General features: G+C 48.7%; 1 protein-coding gene across 9 annotated transcripts in view; it reads left to right on the forward strand.

Annotated features, from left to right (window-relative positions):
• The window catches only part of LOC139277463 (engulfment and cell motility protein 2), a 175,585-nt gene that overhangs the window by 103,996 nt on the left and 53,582 nt on the right, over positions 1-18,007 (forward strand). For 8 of the 9 annotated variants that reach the window (XM_070895946.1, XM_070895950.1, XM_070895947.1 and 5 more), the window contains 6 exons: positions 5,368-5,418; positions 6,814-6,936; positions 8,752-8,880; positions 11,515-11,619; positions 14,099-14,207; positions 16,873-17,009. In XM_070895946.1, the coding sequence (XP_070752047.1) occupies positions 5,368-5,418; positions 6,814-6,936; positions 8,752-8,880; positions 11,515-11,619; positions 14,099-14,207; positions 16,873-17,009 (654 nt within the window). The remainder of the gene's footprint in view (positions 1-5,367; positions 5,419-6,813; positions 6,937-8,751; positions 8,881-11,514; positions 11,620-14,098; positions 14,208-16,872; positions 17,010-18,007) is intronic. The other variant, XM_070895951.1, reaches the window with a different exon arrangement.

The following is an 18,007-nucleotide window of genomic DNA, read 5'->3' on the forward strand; positions in this document are numbered from 1 at the left end:
AACCCCTCGATCTGATTAACCGTCTCTGCTCTAATGAAGACTGTCCCAGTTTCTCCTCTTGGCTAGTCTTCCATCCCTGGTATAATAGTGAATCACTTCAGTACCTACTCCATAACCGTGGCAATTTTCCTAAATGTTAGTTGTGGGGAATATGAGGATAAGGGAGAAAAATAATGTTGTGGATTTGTATTTTCCCCTGACTCTGTTCATTAGTCACATTCCCCCTTTGTTAGCGAGCTGTGTCCCATAAGGCTCCATTAGAGTTAATGGCTTGACCCCCGGGGATCTGTTTGTTAGATTCCCATCCACTCGAGCTCCAATGGATGCTCGTAGTTCCTCCACCCCCGCCTCTGTTGTGCTCTGTCCTGTCTGTCATACTAACCGCTTATCTCTTCTTGTTGCTGCTCTATCTCATGCTGTGTGGATACGGCCCGTTGGGGGTCTCTGCTATCACCGCCAGTCTGTCCTTTCCTCCTCAGAAGGGGAGCAGTCTGGTCTCCATCTGCCTTTGACAGTAAGTAGTGATTGACGCCTGTCATTTCGAACCCTCAGTGCGACCAGTAACAGGATACTAATTACCTTTCTTCCTCCAGCATTGTGTTCGCTCGTTGTGGCCCTGCTGGTTCTAGAGGAAATATGTTTGGGTCATCGTGGATAGTTGGTGCTGTACGTGGTCTCCTACACCCACATCCTATGTTAAGCCCCAAGAACTCTGCCTTGGAGCCAGTTTGTTCACACCCAGCTTAAAACAATCTCTGCTCCTCATGCCACCCCCTTCCACTGTGAGATTGAGAGTGGTTCAGACTCTCTGTGGTGTAGGGGCTAGTGGATAGTCCTTACCTTTTAACGCCCCATCCCTCCCCCCCACAGTGTGCTCATTTTATTCTATTTCCAAAGCAGCCAATCTGCATTTCCTTTCCCTTTCAGGGCTTTTATTCCTAGAACTTGGCATCTCAGCAAAGATTGCCACTGACAGGTACTCCTCTCGTACAATGTCAACAAAATGGTGCTGCCCTTATTAGGAAATAGATACAAATAATCAGCTAGAAAAACAACTTGCATTTATATAGCGCCTTTAACGTAGGCACTTCACAGCTTTATTAAACAAGATTTGACACTGAGCCTCATAAGGAGATATTAGGACAGATGACCAAAAGCTTGGACAAAGTATTCGGTTTTAAAGGAGGAGAGAGAGGCGGAGATTTAGGGAGGGAATTCTAGAACTTCGGGCCCAGGCAGCCAAAGGCATGTCAACCAGTGGTGGAACAATTAAAATCAAGGATGCACAAGGAGCCAGAATTGGAGGAACACAGAGATCTCGTAGGGATGTAGGGCTGGAGGAGGCTTCAGATAGGGAGGGACGAACATTTGAACATGAGGGTGAGAATTTTTGAATCGTGGCATTACTGGACTGGGGGCCGATGTAGGACAGCAAGCACAAGGGTGATGAATGAACGTGACTTTGTGAGTTAGGCTATGGCCAGCAGAGTTTTGGAAGAGTAAAACTGAATGGATGCTGTACATCACAATGAGGGTGTGCTGCATTGTTGGACAGACGTCCCAATCACTTTACAGTCAATTTGCGCACAGCAAGCTCCCATGAACAGCAATGTGATAATGACCAGATCATCTGTTTTAATAATTGGTTGAGGGATAAATATTGGGCAGGTCACCAGGAGGTGTGTCACACACAGCTGGTCAAGATTTGGCACGGTGGCCAAAGGGGACTGCACAACTGGATAAAGCACAGGGTGATGGTTAGAGAGGTTGTATAAAAAGCATCGAGTGAACTATATGACTTTTTCTGCGTGTACCTGCAAGTATTGTGAAAAATGTCCTGTAGCACGTACTCTCTGAAGTGGAGTCCTGAAAGCATATAAAGTTGTATAAAATAATTGTTTTTTAAAAGCATTGAGTCAGTGTGGGCAGGAAGCTGCTTGCACATGAGATGATGTATAGAGGGGTCAGGGAGCACAGGATTGATGTGTTAATGCATCATTCAATGTAGTCATCAATAGACGGGAAGCTATAAGATACGAGCTTTTAAAATCTAAAGCGTTTTTATGATCTAATGAAATGTCAGTCAGCTGCGTACCTTCACCCGAGGACACTGCCTCCTGCTGAGTACAATTCCACAGCCAGCCATTCACGTAGCTGCCTACACACTCCGTACTGTCGAGCTGTTTGACTTTGACGGGGTATCATCATCATCATAGGCAGTCCCTCGGAATAGAGAAAGACTTGCTTCCACTCTAAAAATGAGTCGTTAGGTGGCTGAACAGTCCAATAAGAGAGCCACAGTCCCTATCACAGGTAAGACAGATAGTCATTGAGGGAAGGGGTGGGTGGGACAGGTTTGCCGCATGCTCTTTCCGCCTCCAATCAACAAGAGCAGGCATTGACGACGAGATCCAACGCCACCTCCAGTGTGCCAGTGCCGCCTGAGGAAAAGTGTGTTTAAGACCAGGCCCTCAAAACTGCCACCAAGCTCATGTTCTACAGGGCTGTAGTGATACCCGCCCTCCTGTATGGCTCAGAGACATGGACCATGTACAGTAGACAACTCAAGTCGCTGGAGAAATATCACCAACGATGTCTCCGCAAGATCCCACAAATCCCCTGGGAGGACAGACACACCAACGTTAGCGTCCTCGACTAGGCCAACATCCCCAGCATTCAAGCACTGACCAAACTTGATCAGCTCTGCTGGGCAGGCCACATAGTTGCCAGACACGAGACTCCCAAAGCAAGTGCTCTACTCTGAACTCCCTCAAGGTAAACGAGCCAAAGGTAGGCAGAGGAAACGTTACAAGGACACCCTCAAAGCCTCCCTGATAAAGTGCGACATCCCCACTGACACCCGGGAGTCCCTGGCCAAAGACTCCCCTAAGTGGAGGAAGTGCATCCGGGAGGGCGCTGAGCACCTCGAAACTCACCGCCGAGAGCATGCAAAAATCAAGCGCAGGCAACGGAAAGCGTGAGCGGCAAACCTGTCCCACCCACCCCTTCCCTCAACGACTATCTGTCCCACCTGTGACAGGGACTGTGGTTCTTGTATTGGACTATTCAGCCACCTAAGGACTCATTTTTAGAGTGGAAGCAAGTCTTCCTCGATTCCAAGGGACTGCCTATGATGATGATGAGCTTAGAATCTGGAATGTGCTGCCTGAAAGGGTGGTGGAGTTAGATTCAATCGTGGCTTTCAAAAGGGAATTGGATAAGTACCTGAAGCAAAAGAATTTACAGGGCTACGGGGAAAGGGCGGGGTGTGGGACTAGCTGAAGTGCTCTTACAGAGAGCCAGCATAGTCTTGGCAGGCCAAATGACCTCCTCCTGTGCTGTAACCATTCTATGAATCTACAAAAAGGAATGAGAAAAAAACTTGAGGGATATCAAGGACAACAATAAATGTTTTTTTTGTATTTTAAGAGAAAGAGAGTGGCTAAGAGTACCATGGGCCCCTTAAAGGCAGACTCTGGTAATAGTATAATCAAAAATCAGGAAATGGCAGACTTGCTGAATAATTACTTTGTTTCGGTCTTCACAGTAGAGGATGATAAAGTGCCAAAGATATGAAGGAAAGTAAAAAAATAAATCGAGGGGAAAAACTTACTCGATTTAATATAATTTTTTTTTTAAATGGTAATGGAGAAAATAATGAGACTAAAGGTAGATAAGTTTCCATCCCAGTGTATTTTTTTTTAAAGTAGGTGAGGAAATTGCAGATGGTCTAAGTTGTGATCTCCAAAAATCGATTGCAGAATTGTCTGCTTGGATTGTAAAATTGCCAATGTCACTCCGCTATTTAAGAAGGGCAAGGGAGATAAACTGGGACATGATAGGCCTGTTAGTCTAACATCTGTTGTAGGGACGTTACTAGAATCTGTTCTTGGGGACAGAATGACTGATCACCTGGACAAACATGAGCTGATCAGAGAGAGCCAGCTTGGAGTTGTAACGGGTAAGTCATGTCTAATGAAACTAGTTGAATGTTTTGAGGAGCTTACTAACATGGTAGATAAAGGAGTGTCGATGGATGGCCAGAAGGCATTCAACAAGTTCCACATAAGAGACTGTTAACAGAATGAGAGCTTATGGAATTGGAGGCAACCTATTGGTTTGGATAGGGAATTGGTTCGGAGGGAGGAGACCAGAGTAGGGATAATGGGTAGGTACTCCAATTGGCAGGATGTGACCAGTGCTGTCCCCGGGGATCTGTGCTGGGGACTCAGCTTTTCACTATACGTAAATGACTCGGATGAAGGAATAGGGAGCTGTAGTTTGCTGACAACATCAAGTTAGGTGACACAGTAAATAGTGCAGATGGGAGCAGAAAGTTGCAAAGGGACAGTGATAAACTTAGCAAGTGGGCAAAACTGTGGCAGCTAGAGTTCAACGTGGGGAAGTGTGAGGTCATCCATTTTAGATCTACAAAGGACAGATCAGAGTGTTTTCTAAATGGTGAGAAGTGGGGAAATGTGGATGAGCAGAGAGATTTAGGGGTTCAAGTACAGAAATCTCTAAAGAAAAATACTGAACTGGTACAAAAAATCATTTAAAAGGTTAATGGGGTGTTGGTCTTTATCTGAAGAGGGCTTATTACAAAGGAGTGGGAGTTATGTTAGTTATATAAAGCTCTGGTCAGACCCCATTTAGCTACTGCGTTCAGTTCTGAGCACTGCAGCTCCGGAAGGATATATTTGCCTTGGAGTGGGTGAGGCGCAGGTTCAGTAGAATGAAAGCAGGGCTAAAAGGGTTCAATTAAGGACAGGTTGCTTGTATTCACTTCAGTAGAGAAGATTTAAGGGGTGATGTAATTGAGGTGTTTAAAAGGATTCAATGAGTTGATGGGATAGATAGAGAGAAACAATTTCCTCTGATGCGTGGAGTCAAGAACAAATGGGACATTAAATTAGAGCTCGGTCATTCAGGGACTCTTATCAGGAAGCACTTCTTCACACAAAGGGTAATGGAAATTTGGAACTTTCCTCCAAAAAGCTGTTCATGCTGGGGGCCAATTGGAAATTTCAAAAAGAAGATTGATCGATTTTTGTTAGGCAAAAGGGTATTTTGGGTTACAGGGCGAAGATGGGTAAATGGAGTTAAGATACAGATGGGCTATGATCTAATTGAATGACAGAACAGGCTCGAAGGGCTGAATGGCCTCCTGTTCTTTTATTCCTTGTCCCAGGTAAAAAAATTACCATCAAGCCAACAAAAGAATGTGGGATTGGGGACTTTGCATGCAGTACAGCAAGCTTCCTGTAAGTGGAGTGCAAGTCGAGTTTAAGGCAGGAGACGGTAAGTTAATGTTGAGGTTGGGTGCCTGGGCCAAGTCTGTGTCTGAATCCTGCTGTGTCCCCACAGGAGATGTCCAATGTCCTGGCACAGAAGCAGCTGCGGTCCATAATATTAAATGTAAGTACAGCGAAAAGCCAGACGTGAATTCGGCTCTGGAACATTTTTATAATCGGCAGCCTTTTTCTGTGAATAAAATAGAATTCCACCTCCAGGGAAAAAAAATCAGCCTCTCGAGCAATAACCATGTCTGAGGGACAACCGGCAACTCTATCTCCTGCTGAAGTAATGAGCAGCTCCTCCTATTGGTGGTGTGATGATTATGTAACTGGCTCGTCATCCAGAGAACGGAGGTTCAAATCCCACAGTGGCAGCTTGAAAATTTCAATTCAATTTTAAATAAAGAGCTGGTGTCAGTAAAAGTGACCATGAAGCTGAATCACTAACTGGTTCACTAATGTCGTTTAGGGACAGAAACCTGCAGTCCTTACCCGGTCTGGACTATATGTGACTCCAGTCCCACACCAACGTGGCTGACTCTTAATTGCCCCAGAAGTGGTCTAGAAACCAATTCTGTCGTATCAAACCTCGGGGCAACTAGAGACGGGTATTAAATACCGGTCCTGCCAGCGATGCCCACATCCTGAGAATGAATACGAGTTAGAGAACTTGGGGCCAAAATTGCCCCCCCCACCTTAAGGTGCATTACCGCCTTTAAGTAATGCGGATGTAAGGCCTTTCTGACCAAGGGCAGGCGGATGGGTCGGCCAGCAGAAATTGCCCCCAGGCCGGGGGGGGGGGTGACGGAGGAAACGGGTTTCCGTCCCGCTCAGTGTGCCCGCCCCCTTTCCGTCCGGCGAAGCTGCCATTGGCTGGGTGGCACGTCCGCCCTTAAAGGGGGAGGGCGCTCCGCCGCGGCCACCATTTTATTTTAATTGTCAGCCGACTAAAGTGGCTGCAGAGCTCGGAGCGGCCCTCCCCTTTTAACTGAAGGGGAGGGGGGGGGACGTTGCTACGTGCTCAGCGCGGCGCTGATGACACCGACTGCCTTCCGACCCGTTCCCGTCCCACAGCCGCCCGAAACACCACCCTGACTAAATCACGCACAAAAAGAGGGCAAAATCCCCTCTATTCTCCACCCCAAGGATTCGGCCGGAGAATGATCGTTTAATTCAAATTATCCGCCCCATTTGGAGCAGAGGGCAATTTTGCCCGTTTATGTCCTGCAGTAATGACCAGCTCTGCTCTGGCTCATTCTGGGAGCTGGTCTGTCTTCGCCAGAGGACAGCGACCATGCCCAGCACGCTAGCAGTCCAGTGTTATAGACTCTTTCTTTAGGCCCGTTAGACTTGTTTATTATTTTTGGCAGACCCAAGAGCTGTGGAATCATACATGGGAATGTATTCCGAGGGTGTTTCAGATGCTGGACGAGCTTCTGCGAGGGTTCAGAGCACTCGCGTGTTCTTTTCCCAATGGATTTGCCCATTAAAGCTCCCTGTTGTCTCTGTTCTGTAGCACATTATTCGGGGAAACCGTCCAATAAAAACCGAGATGGCCCATCAGCTGTACGTCCTTCAGGTTCTGACCTTTAACCTTCTGGAGGAGCGAATGATGACCAAGATGGACCCTCAGGATCAGGTCAGTGACCGATTTCATTATTGTTTTATTATAAGTAGCTCGCTGTCCCATTTTATTTCTATTTCTCTTTTTTTTTTCTCTTTCCTGTTCCCTCGGTTTAAGGTCACATCCAATAGACGGCACCTCCGAGAGTGCAGTGCTCCCTCAGTACAGCGTGCTCCAGTCCCTGGGGTGGGGCTTGAACCCACAACCTACTGACTCGGAGGAAAGAGAAAGTAGTGAGCCAGGCTGACCAATTAACCCAGATGAACAAAGGGTCTTTTTCTTGTTGCTTATCACCGTGTCATGTGACTAGCAAAGAGGAAAGGCTACACTATAGAACCCCTCGGCCTGGTTGAGACGGAAGATTATGTCAGAATGACTTGTTTTCTACTCCTGGCTCACTCCTTCGCGTGACTTAAGGATCGCACTCGCTACTCCCTCGGCCTTTTCCTCCGGCAGTCTGCAGTCTTTTAAAAACTAATCTTAGTCACCTATTCCTGATTCATCTTAGCTTCTCATTAACCCTTTACAGCCTCAGTGGAAGCCTGCAGTAAAATGCCTCGCCCTTCACCTTGGTTTCTTATTAGAAAATGTATTGGGCAGAGAGTGTGACGTTGTTACCATGGACACTGGCGAATGAATCATTCATATGTACATACTTAATATACTTTAAGATCTTCTAACCCAGGTGCGGGTAAGCGACAAATGATTCTGCAATGCATCAGCCAGCGAACTGGCACTGCTCGGGAAATAAAAGTGAATGTTTACCTGTGATCCGGGTGTGACCCTGTCCCCACACTGACTGATCCGGGTGTGACCCTGTCCCCACACTGACTGATCCGGGTGTGACCCTGTCCCCACACTGACTGATCCGAGTGTGACCCTGTCCCCTCACTGACTGATCCGGGTTTGACCCTGTCCCCACACTGACTGATCCGGGTGTGACCCTGTCCCCACACTGACTGATCCGGGTGTGACCCTGTCCCCACACTGACTGATCCGGGTGTGACCCTGTCCCCACACTGACTGATCCGGGTGTGACCCTGTCCCCACACTGACTGATCCGGGTGTGACCCTGTCCCCACACTGACTGATCCGGGTGTGACCCTGTCCCCACACTGACTGATCCGGGTGTGACCCTGTCCCCACACTGACTGATCCGGGTGTGACCCTGTCCCCACACTGACTGATCCGGGTGTGACCCTGTCCCCACACTGACTGATCCGGGTGTGACCCTGTCCCCACACTGACTGATCCGGGTATGACCCTGTCCCCACATTGACTGATCCGAGTATGACCCTGTCCCCACACTGACTGATCCGGGTATGACCCTGGGAATCTAGAACTAGGGGGCATAATTTCAGAATGAGAGGTCGCCCATTTAAAACTGTGAGGAGGAATTTCTACTCTAAGGGTCGTGAATCTGTGGAATTCTCTGCCCCAGAGAGCTGTGTAGGCTGGGTCATTGAATATATTTAAGGTGGAGAGAGACAGATTTTTGAACAATAAGGGAGTCGAGGGTTATTGGGAGTGGGCAGGGAAGTGGAGTTGAGGCCACGATCAGATCAGCCATGGGGGGAGTAAGCTCGAGGGGCCATATGGCCTAGTCCTGCTCCTATTTCTTACATTCTTGTGTTCACACTGACTGATCCAGGTATAACCCAATCCTCACACTGACTGTGTATGTGTGTGTGTTGCTGCTTACATCAGTTGGTGAAAGTACAGTGTTATCGTCACTTGGATAGCTGCCCTCCTGGGCTGCCGGTGTGTTCATGTCTTGCCCAAGCTCGGAATGATCCACTGTTGCATGCTTTGCTTTCATTTCTGTCACAGGCTCAAAGGGATATCATATTTGAACTTCGAAGAATTGCCTTTGATGCCGAGTCTGACCCAAACAGCAGCAGCAGTCTGGAGAAGCGCAAAGCCATGTACACCAGGGATTATAAAATGCTGGGGTTCATGGTATGTCCACTACCTGTACTTTCTGATCTACAGCAGTGTGTTCCTCACAGGAACAATCAGGGACTCCATACAGAGACCTTCCCATTTACAACTAGGAATGTCGATCATCTCAGGAGTTCCTAATTTACTGAAACACAAGAATGAATAAAAGGAAATTATTCCACCAGCAACGTCAACAAATTGGCCTCCGTTACACTCCTGCACATGCGCACGTGGAGAGACCCGCCCACCGCCGCCCTTGCAGAGTCCCCTGCCAACCGTGTGCACATACAGACCCCTGCGCACTGAGACCCTCGCGCACCACGACCACGTAGGTGTCCTTGCAACCCTCAGTTACAAAGGGGAAGCATCAAAGTTGCAGAATCTGTTGATGGGAATATTGATGACCCATTATGCATTCCAAATCGTTGCCCGGTCAATCAGGTCCCCTCGGTGTGGGCTTCATGCTCCATTGGATTGGAAACATGCCAGCGTGTGACTCTGCTAATGTCCTCCTTCCCACTGTATCTCATCCCAGTATCACACAGGACAATCTTCCTGTTTTGCAGGCTCTCTGCTATTCCCACTGCTAAAAAATTTACGTTTTAAGCTGCTGACTCTGTGCAGCACACTCGCACAGTGGGCTTAAAAACTATTTCTGATACTGAGCTGCACGTGTTGGAGCTGATTCATACATTTTTTTTTTCTTCCCCACCCCCACCCTCCAATTTTCTCTCCTCGGCTGAAGTCAGGGACCCATGGTTGGTCTCGGATTGCCCCTTGCCCTTGTGGAACCTTATACAGTGAGCATTGACAAACACTTCTACTGTGGGGGAATCACAATCGAGGCTGACCCAGTCCTTGCCTATCGTGCTCACACAGGCACTTTCCAGTAAGGACGGGGGCTGGTCATTGGATAATATTCAGGAGCAGATACCCTCCCTCTCTACCCTGGGAGGCTGAGATTTGATTGTAACTTCCCAGCTGACCCACTACAATACTGCCAGTTTCTGGGGCCTTTCTGGTGTGTGTGTGTGTGTGTGTGGATCCACGTGAGGGACTGACGAATGCCCTCTATCCAATGTATGATGCAATACTTATCTCCCATAAGGATCCTGAATTAGGTTCACTTACTCTTACCGGCTCCAGTTAACAGACAGCAGATAGACTGTGTGCTTTTAGTCACTCCCTGTTCATTCTCAAGTTGCTATAAATGTTCTAAATTAAATTTTCACATCAATCTGTGCCTAAATATACATACGGACACTGAGGGACAGGAAAAGACCCTGGGGTCCATTCCTACAATTGCAAAGCTGTGTGCATCACGAGACATACACTCCACACCCAACCCGAAACCCATGTGATCTCCTGGGAGAGGCGGGAAACTGGATTAAAATCGTAGGCAATCAGGGAAATAAAATCTGGAAAATTCCTTTCCAACCCCAATCGGCGATCAAAACTTGTCCAGGAGATCACGCTGATTTGTGTTACGCAGTATCTACCTGTTGCACAGGGTGATCTCCGCCCTGGCCAGAAACAGCTCCGACTCTCACTTGAAGGGATTTAGCGAATCAGCATCTACCTCCCGAACCAACAGCCGGTTCCACAGGCCCAATATTCTCTGGGAAAAGATCCAACTCCTGATATCTAACTTAGTTCTGCTATTACGTAACTTGAGATTGTGACCCACGTCCCGGTCCTCCCATCTCGATTGTTGCTGAAAATTCAAAAACACATCGGGGAATTACTCGTTTCAAACATGCAGGTGCAGCAAGCAGTTAGGAAGGCAAATGGTATGTTGGCCTTCATTGCAAGAAGATTTAAGTACAGGAGCAAGGGTGTCTTACCACAGTTATACAGGGCCTTGGTGAGAGCGTACCCTGGAGTATTGTGTGCAGTTTTGGTCTCCTTACATAAGAAAGGATATACTTATCATAGAGTGAGTGCAGCGAAGGTTCATCAGACTGATTCCTGGGATGGCAGGACTGTCGTATGAGGAGAGCTTGGGTCGACTAGGCCTGTATTTACTAGAGTTTAGAAGAATGCGAGGGGATCTCATTCAAACATATAAAATTCTGACTGAGTTGGACAGACTGGATACAGGGGGAGGATGTTTCCCCTGGCTTGGGAAGCCTAGAACAAGGAGTCACAGTCTCAGGATACAGGGTAGGAAACATAGAAAATAGGAACAGGAGTAGGCCATTCGGCCCTTCGAGCCTGCACCACCATTCAATAAGATCATGGCTGATCATTCCCTCAGTACCCCTTTCCTGCTTTCTCTCCATACCCCTTGATCCCCTTAGTCGTAAGGGCCATATCTAGCTCCCTCTTGAATATATCCAATGAAATTTAGGACCAAGATGAGGAGAAATGTTTTCACTGAGGATGGTGAACCTGCGGAATTCTCTACCACAGAAGGCTGTGGAGGCCAAGTAACTGAATATATTTAAGAGGGAGATAGATAGATTTCTAGACACAAGGTATCAAGGGGTATAGGGAAAAAGCGGGAATATGGTGTTGAGATAGAGGATCAGCCATGATCATATTGAATGGTGGTGCAGACTCGAAGGGCCAAATGGCCTACTACTGCTCCTTTCTATGTTTCCTCAGCACAGGTTAGACGCATCCTTCATCCCTAACCTCTTGTCCCCACAGAATCACGTCAACCCGGCCATAGATTTTACACAGACGCCTCCGGGAATGCTGGCGTTGGACGACATGCTGTACCTGGCCAAGCTTCACCAGGATACCTACATCAGGGTGAGCTCCGCCCTTTCCAGGTCTCGTGCCTCCTCTTCCGCGTTTGCTGATTCGTGCCGGGTGCAGTTTCCCAGGCGCTCGCAGCCCTCTGATACCTCGCCCAGTAGCTGGTCCCTGTGTTGTGCCCTTTGACCTTGGGAGGCCGAGTCCAACATCCAACCCTGCACTTTCCAGCAGCCTCATCAAGTAGCTTGGCTGGTTTTATTTGTTTTTCTTCTTCCTTTCCTCAGCCCAGATGCTCCGAGGAGGACACTGTAGTGGGCCACCTGCTATCCCAACTGATATCCGCACGGACTGGTGTTGGAACGTGGCACCTTCCAGCTCTGTAGGGCTCGGTGCACTTACCCACTAAGTTTTTTAAAAATTCGTTCATGGGAAGTGGGCGTCGCTGGCAAGGCCACCATTTATTGCCCGTCCCTAAAGTGCGCAAATTCCCATTCTTGTCGGACTTTTTAAATCCGTTTCACTTTCAACTGATGTCAGCCTTGGCTCAATTGGTAGCGCTATCGTCTGAGTCACAGGTCACAGTTTAAACCCCACTCCAGCGACTTGAGCACAAAATTTAGACTGACACTTCAGCGCAGTACAGTTGGAGGGGAGACATTAAACCATCTGAGGTGGATATAAAATATCCCAAGGCACTATTCGAAAAGCAAGAGAGTTCTCCCAATGTCCTGGCCAACATTTACCCTTCAGCCAACCAATGGCGTCAGAAATAGACTATCTGGAGATTTATCTCTCGGCTGCTTGTGGGATCTTATGCACAAATTGGCTGATGCATTAGCCTACAAAGTGGTGACATCCTGTGGTTGTGAAGGATGCTATACAAATGCAAGTTGTTTGGTCTTTCTCCTACACAAAAGTTATAACTTTTTAGTCTAGTCTAAAGGGTACTGACTGGCACCAATTGCCTGCCATGGGTATTGCTTAGCAACATAGGAACTGCTAGATGAAAAAAGACCACACTCCCATCAATTTCGTCTGTTACCATCCTGGTTGTAGTAATACCTGCCCTCCTGTATGGCTCAGAGACATGGACCATGTACAGTGGACACCAAGTCGCTGGAGAAATACCACCTACAAATCCCCTGAGAGGACAGATGCACCAACATTAGCGTCCTCGTCCAGGCCAACATCCCCAGCATTGAAGCACTGACTACACTTGATCAGCTCCGCTGGGCAGGCCACATTGTCCGCATGCCAGACACGAGACTCCCAAAGCAAGCGCTCTACTCGGAACTCCTTCACGGCAAACGAGCCAAAGGTGGACAGAGGAAATGTTACAAGGACACCGTCAAAGCCTCCCTGATAAAGTGCAACAGCCCACTGACACCTGGGAGTCCCCGCCCAAAGACCACCCTAAGTGGAGGAAGTGCATCAGAGAGGGCTCTGAGCACCTCGAGTCTCATTGCCGAGAGCATGCAGAAATCAAGCGCAGGCAGCGGAAAGAGCGTGCGGCAAACGGGTCCCACCCACCCTTTCCCTCAACGACTATCTGTCCCACCTGTGACAGGGACTGTGGCTCTCGTATTGGACTGTTCAGCCAAAAGGACTCATTTTAAGCGTGGAAGCAAGTCTTCCTCGAGTCCGAGGGACTGCCTATGATGATGATGATGAGATTGACCAATGATAACAACCAATTTCTCTCAATTGGTCTACAACAGACTAGCCATGAGGCGAGGAAAACCCCAGTGGTGGACATCTCTGGGAACCATGAGGCGGATTTTCGGTTCCTCTCCGCTCCGTTTTTCGCTCCGGAGTAGCGACAATGGTGGGGTGAGGTGTTCTGGGCGGGCAGTCAGTCTCCAGCGCCCCGCCACAATCCTCGGGTCCGGTTTAGCAGCGGCACTGAGCACCATCGCCCGGAAGAGCTGCGCCCGGTGTGCACCGCTGCTGGTTACGACACTGGTGCGAGCTTTGACTCTTGCCCAACCCGTACGCCCTGAAGCGCCCCACGGTGGCCGCCTGGGAAATCAGGCGGTCCAACGATCCCGATCACGGAGAAGTAAGTAATGGACTCCCAAGGTAAAGTGTGATTGGTTTTTTTTTGTAATTCTTTTTGCGATTTGTGTTGTGGTGTGGGCAATGTTTTGGGAATGTTTTTTAGGTTTCTCCCCCCAGGCGTCTCTTGAAGCGCTCCCGGCCTGGCTCCTTAGCTCGGGGTCTCCTTCGCTCGGGAGTTCCCTGTGCTAACGTACTATGAGAGGTGTATAACGCCTCCCTTAGCGTTATGTCCCCCGACGCAGAGGCCAGCCGCCCAAACTTCCTTCCTAAGCCACAAACTGTTCCCGGGCGCTAACTTTACTACCCTGCCACCATTATCGCCCCAAAAACATCAAAGCTGAGAATCCAGCCCAGGAGGTCCAAAGTCACCTGCTTGATTTAGCATTGGTGCTGCATTGGTTCTAATGACTTGGATTGTGCGCTATCCTTGTGCTGCTGGCTGTTGTGTTTATTGCTTCGTTGTGTCTGCCCGCAGATTGTCCTGGAGAACAGCAGTCGGGAGGACAAACACGAATGTCCTTTTGGACGCAGCAGCATCGAGCTCACCAAGATGTTGTGCGAAATCCTGCAAGTTGGAGAGCTGCGTAAGTCTCAGTATTTGCAATCGGCACACTTTCAAAAGGCAGTCTATTCTGCAGTCGGTCTCAACAAAACGTATAATGTCTTCAACATTAAAAGACAGTCCAGAGCCGATTTTCTGGGTCGCAACCCTGGCACTCCCTACTAATGTTCCCTGTAATATATTTGGGGGGGTGCGCCCCCTTTAATGGGCTGCGTAGGCGCCGTTTTTCCAATTGAAAAGCTGGTTCACCAGCTGTGTGGGACCCCTGGAGCGCTGCGCAGCTACAAATTTAAAGGGAACATTGCTCTCTTCCTAACTTCACCACAGGGACTGCAGCGGTTTAAAAACCGCGACCCACCACCACCTTCTCATGGGTAACTATCAATGGGCAATAAATGTCGACTTTGCCGCAAACCCCCACAGCCTGAGAATGAATTTTTTTTGTTTAAGTTAAGCGTATGGAAACTGGCCAATGAGCAGGTTAGGGGTTGACTAAAAGCTTTGTTGATGGCGAGGCTTTAAAGGAGGGGAGAGAGAGCGAGAGAGGAGTATGGGCGGAATTGCAGTGACTTTATTTTATTAGTTCCTGGGATGTGGGCGTCGCTGGCAAGGCCAGCATTTATTGCCCATCCCTAGTTGCCCTTGAGAAGGTGGTGGTGAGCCGCCGCCTTGAACCGCTGCAGTCCGTGTGGTGAAGGTGTTCCCACAGTGCTGTTAGGGAGGGAGTTCCAGGATTTTAACTTGGTGAGATAAAGGCTATGCTGCCGATGGTGGGGAATGCAGTTATAGGAACTGACTTGTTATGGTGAGATTTAGAGATGGGATGGGTTCAAGGTCAAGGATTGTAAATTTGAGATGTAGGGAGGCCAATGTAGGTCAACGAGAACCGGGGTGAAGGAATAGCAGGACTTAAGATGGGACTGGATATATGCAGCAGATTTTTAGACAAGCTGAAACATGTAAACAAATATTTAAAAATTAAAATCCTCGACCCAGATAGGGGTCTGTGGGTAAATATCTCGGTGATGCTATTTTTTCCTAGTAACATCCTCGTTAATCACAGCCTCTGAAGATTGTCCTGCCAATATGATATTTTATCTCTTCCTACAACAACCAGTTTACAGGAGATGTAGTGTCGATGGATTTTCAGAATGTATCCCACAAGAAGATGCAGGTGTAAGGTACAAAAGATGGAAAAGTTGGTGGTGGACAGGAAAGCGAGATTGAGTAAATATGGTTGCTCGAACTGGGGAAGGGTTGGAGATGGTGTGTCGTGGGAGACATTGCAGGGCCCACTTTGGACTTGGACATAGGGAACTCAATCTTGAAAGTTGCTAACGATGCAAAAGTAGGAAGTTTGGTAAACTGTGAAGACTGTCAAAATCTTCCAAGACATAGACAGGTTTGTGGAATGAGCAGACAGGTGGCAGATACAGTTTAATGTGGGTAAGTGTGAAGTAATATATTTTGGGAGGAAAAAAAACGAAGGAATGGGAATATACACACTCTTACCTTTTCTTTTAGCTAAAGACTCCTGCACGACACTTGCTGTTTGGTAGTCGAAATACCAGCCACTTCAACAGCACATTGGTGATTCTGTCTGTCGAGAGAGCTTTAGTTCAGGCCTCAACCATTCAGGATCTCCCTCTGACATTTTGTTAGGATCAAGGTCTATAGTGCAGAAACTGCCGTCATGAAAGAGAATAGGAGAGAAGATGCACTAAAGAGTTCTACGGTGATGGGAACCTAGGGACAGGAGTTGGCCATTCAGCCCCCTCTAATATGCTCTACTATTCAATCTGTACCTTAACTCCATTTACCTGCCTTGGCTCCATATTCCTCACCCATCAAAAATCTGTCTGGAAAGCTCAAATTGACTCCGCATTCACGGCCTTTTGGGAGAGAGAGCGTTCCAGATGTCCACTACTTTCATGATTTCTCTCCTAAATGACCTATCTCTAATTTTAAGATTATGTCGTTGTTCCTGATTCCCTCACTAGAGAAAATAGTTTCTCTGCAATCCTATCAAATCTCTTAATCATTTTAAATACCTATATCAGATCAACCCATGGCCTCCTAAATTCAAGGGAATACAAGCCAGGTTTATGCACAATTTAACCTGCTTAACCCCTGGTGAATATCCGCTGCAGCCTTTCCAAGGCTAATGTATCCTTACTGAGGTCTGGTGCCCAGCACTGAATGCAGTAATCCAGATGGATTGGAGTGTAAAGCGATGCCAAGTTTGAATTTTAAAAGCCTGTGGATTGTCGAAGAAAAGGAAGGCTAAGGGAGATTAGGCTAGTTTTGTGGTTTCATACGGGGTGGGGGTGAAAAATGAATTGGCATTGAACGCATTGGAGGTGCAGGAGGATGAGGAGCATTTAGGGAGATGATCTGGAGTTCAGGAGGGATGAGAAGGGAGAGGTCACAGGAGCACTGACTAGCAGAAGCAATAAAATATAGAAAAAGCAGAAAGATTGAGAGGAAGAGAGGGGGGTTGGAGGTCAGAGGTGAGAGGATTGCGTAAAAGTCATTCTCGTGTATCCAATGTGAGGAAGGTAATACATCACTCTCTAAGTTCCTTATTATTCGGGAGTGGCTGATTGGGTAAGAAGAGTCTGCATAAAAGTTGCTTCATTGTTTAAAAGATATTCTAACATCAAATCATTAATATTTTGTGGATACAGCTAATGAGGGCTGCAATGAGTACCACCCTATGTTCTTCACCCATGACCGAGCTTTCGAAGAGTTCTTCTGTATCTGCATCCAGCTACTCAACAAGACGTGGAAGGAGATGAGAGCGACGTCAGAAGACTTTAACAAGGTGAGAAGGTGCTGGCTGGTAGTGAGTCAAGTCTGAGCGAAACAGGAATGCTTGAATTGTAATCTGTGCAGTGACACTACTAACCCATTCTATACTGAAACAGCGTATGTATCATAACATTAAGCTCTTCTGCCCTGCAACTGGATGTTTTGCCATATCAGCAGTCCATTCTATCCTGAAACAGGGGTGTATTAAAACCGCCCACACTGCAGCTGCTTGTGACACTAGTTCACTGAGCGTGGGATGGTTGTACATATAGATTGGCACCGATATAATGTGGATTAGCACACAGTAAACAACAACGGTGCGTGTGTGTCTGGGGGGTGTGTGTGTGTGTGTGTGTCTGGGCGGGGTGTGTGTGTGTGTCTGGGGGGGGTGTGTGTGTGTGTCTGGGGGGGGTGTGCGCGTGTGTGTGTCTGGGGGGGTGTGCGCGTGTGTGTGTCTGGGGGGGGTGTGCGCGTGTGTGTCTGGGGGGGGGTGTGCGCGTGTGTGTCTGGGGGGGGTGTGCGCGTGTGTGTCTGGGGGGGGTGTGCGCGTGTGTGTCTGGGGGGGGTGCGCGTGTGTGTCTGGGGGGGGGGTGTCTGTGGGGGGGGTGTGCGCGCGTGTGTGTCTGGGGGGGGGTGTCTGTGGGGGGGGTGTGCGCGCGTGTGTGTCTGGGGGGGGTGTGCGCGTGTGTGTCTGGGGCGGGGTGCGCGTGTGTGTCTGGGGGGGGGTGTCTGTGGCTGTGGGGGGGGTGTGCGCGCGTGTGTGTCTGGGGGGGGGGGGGGTGCGCGCGTGTGTGTCTTTGGGGGGGGTGTGCGCATGTGTGTCGGGGGGGGTGCGCGTGTGTGTCTGGGGGGGGGGTGCGCGTGTGTGTCTGGGGGGGGGGTGCGCGTGTGTGTCTGGGGGGGGGGTGCCGTGTGTGTCTGGGGGGGGGGTGCGCGTGTGTGTCTGGGGGGGGGTGGGTGTGTGTGTCTGGGGGGGGGGGGGGGGGGTGTCTGGGGGGGGGGGGAGTGCGC

Source organism: Pristiophorus japonicus, chromosome 12, assembly GCF_044704955.1.
Source record: "Pristiophorus japonicus isolate sPriJap1 chromosome 12, sPriJap1.hap1, whole genome shotgun sequence".
Lineage (NCBI taxonomy): Eukaryota > Metazoa > Chordata > Chondrichthyes > Pristiophoridae > Pristiophorus > Pristiophorus japonicus.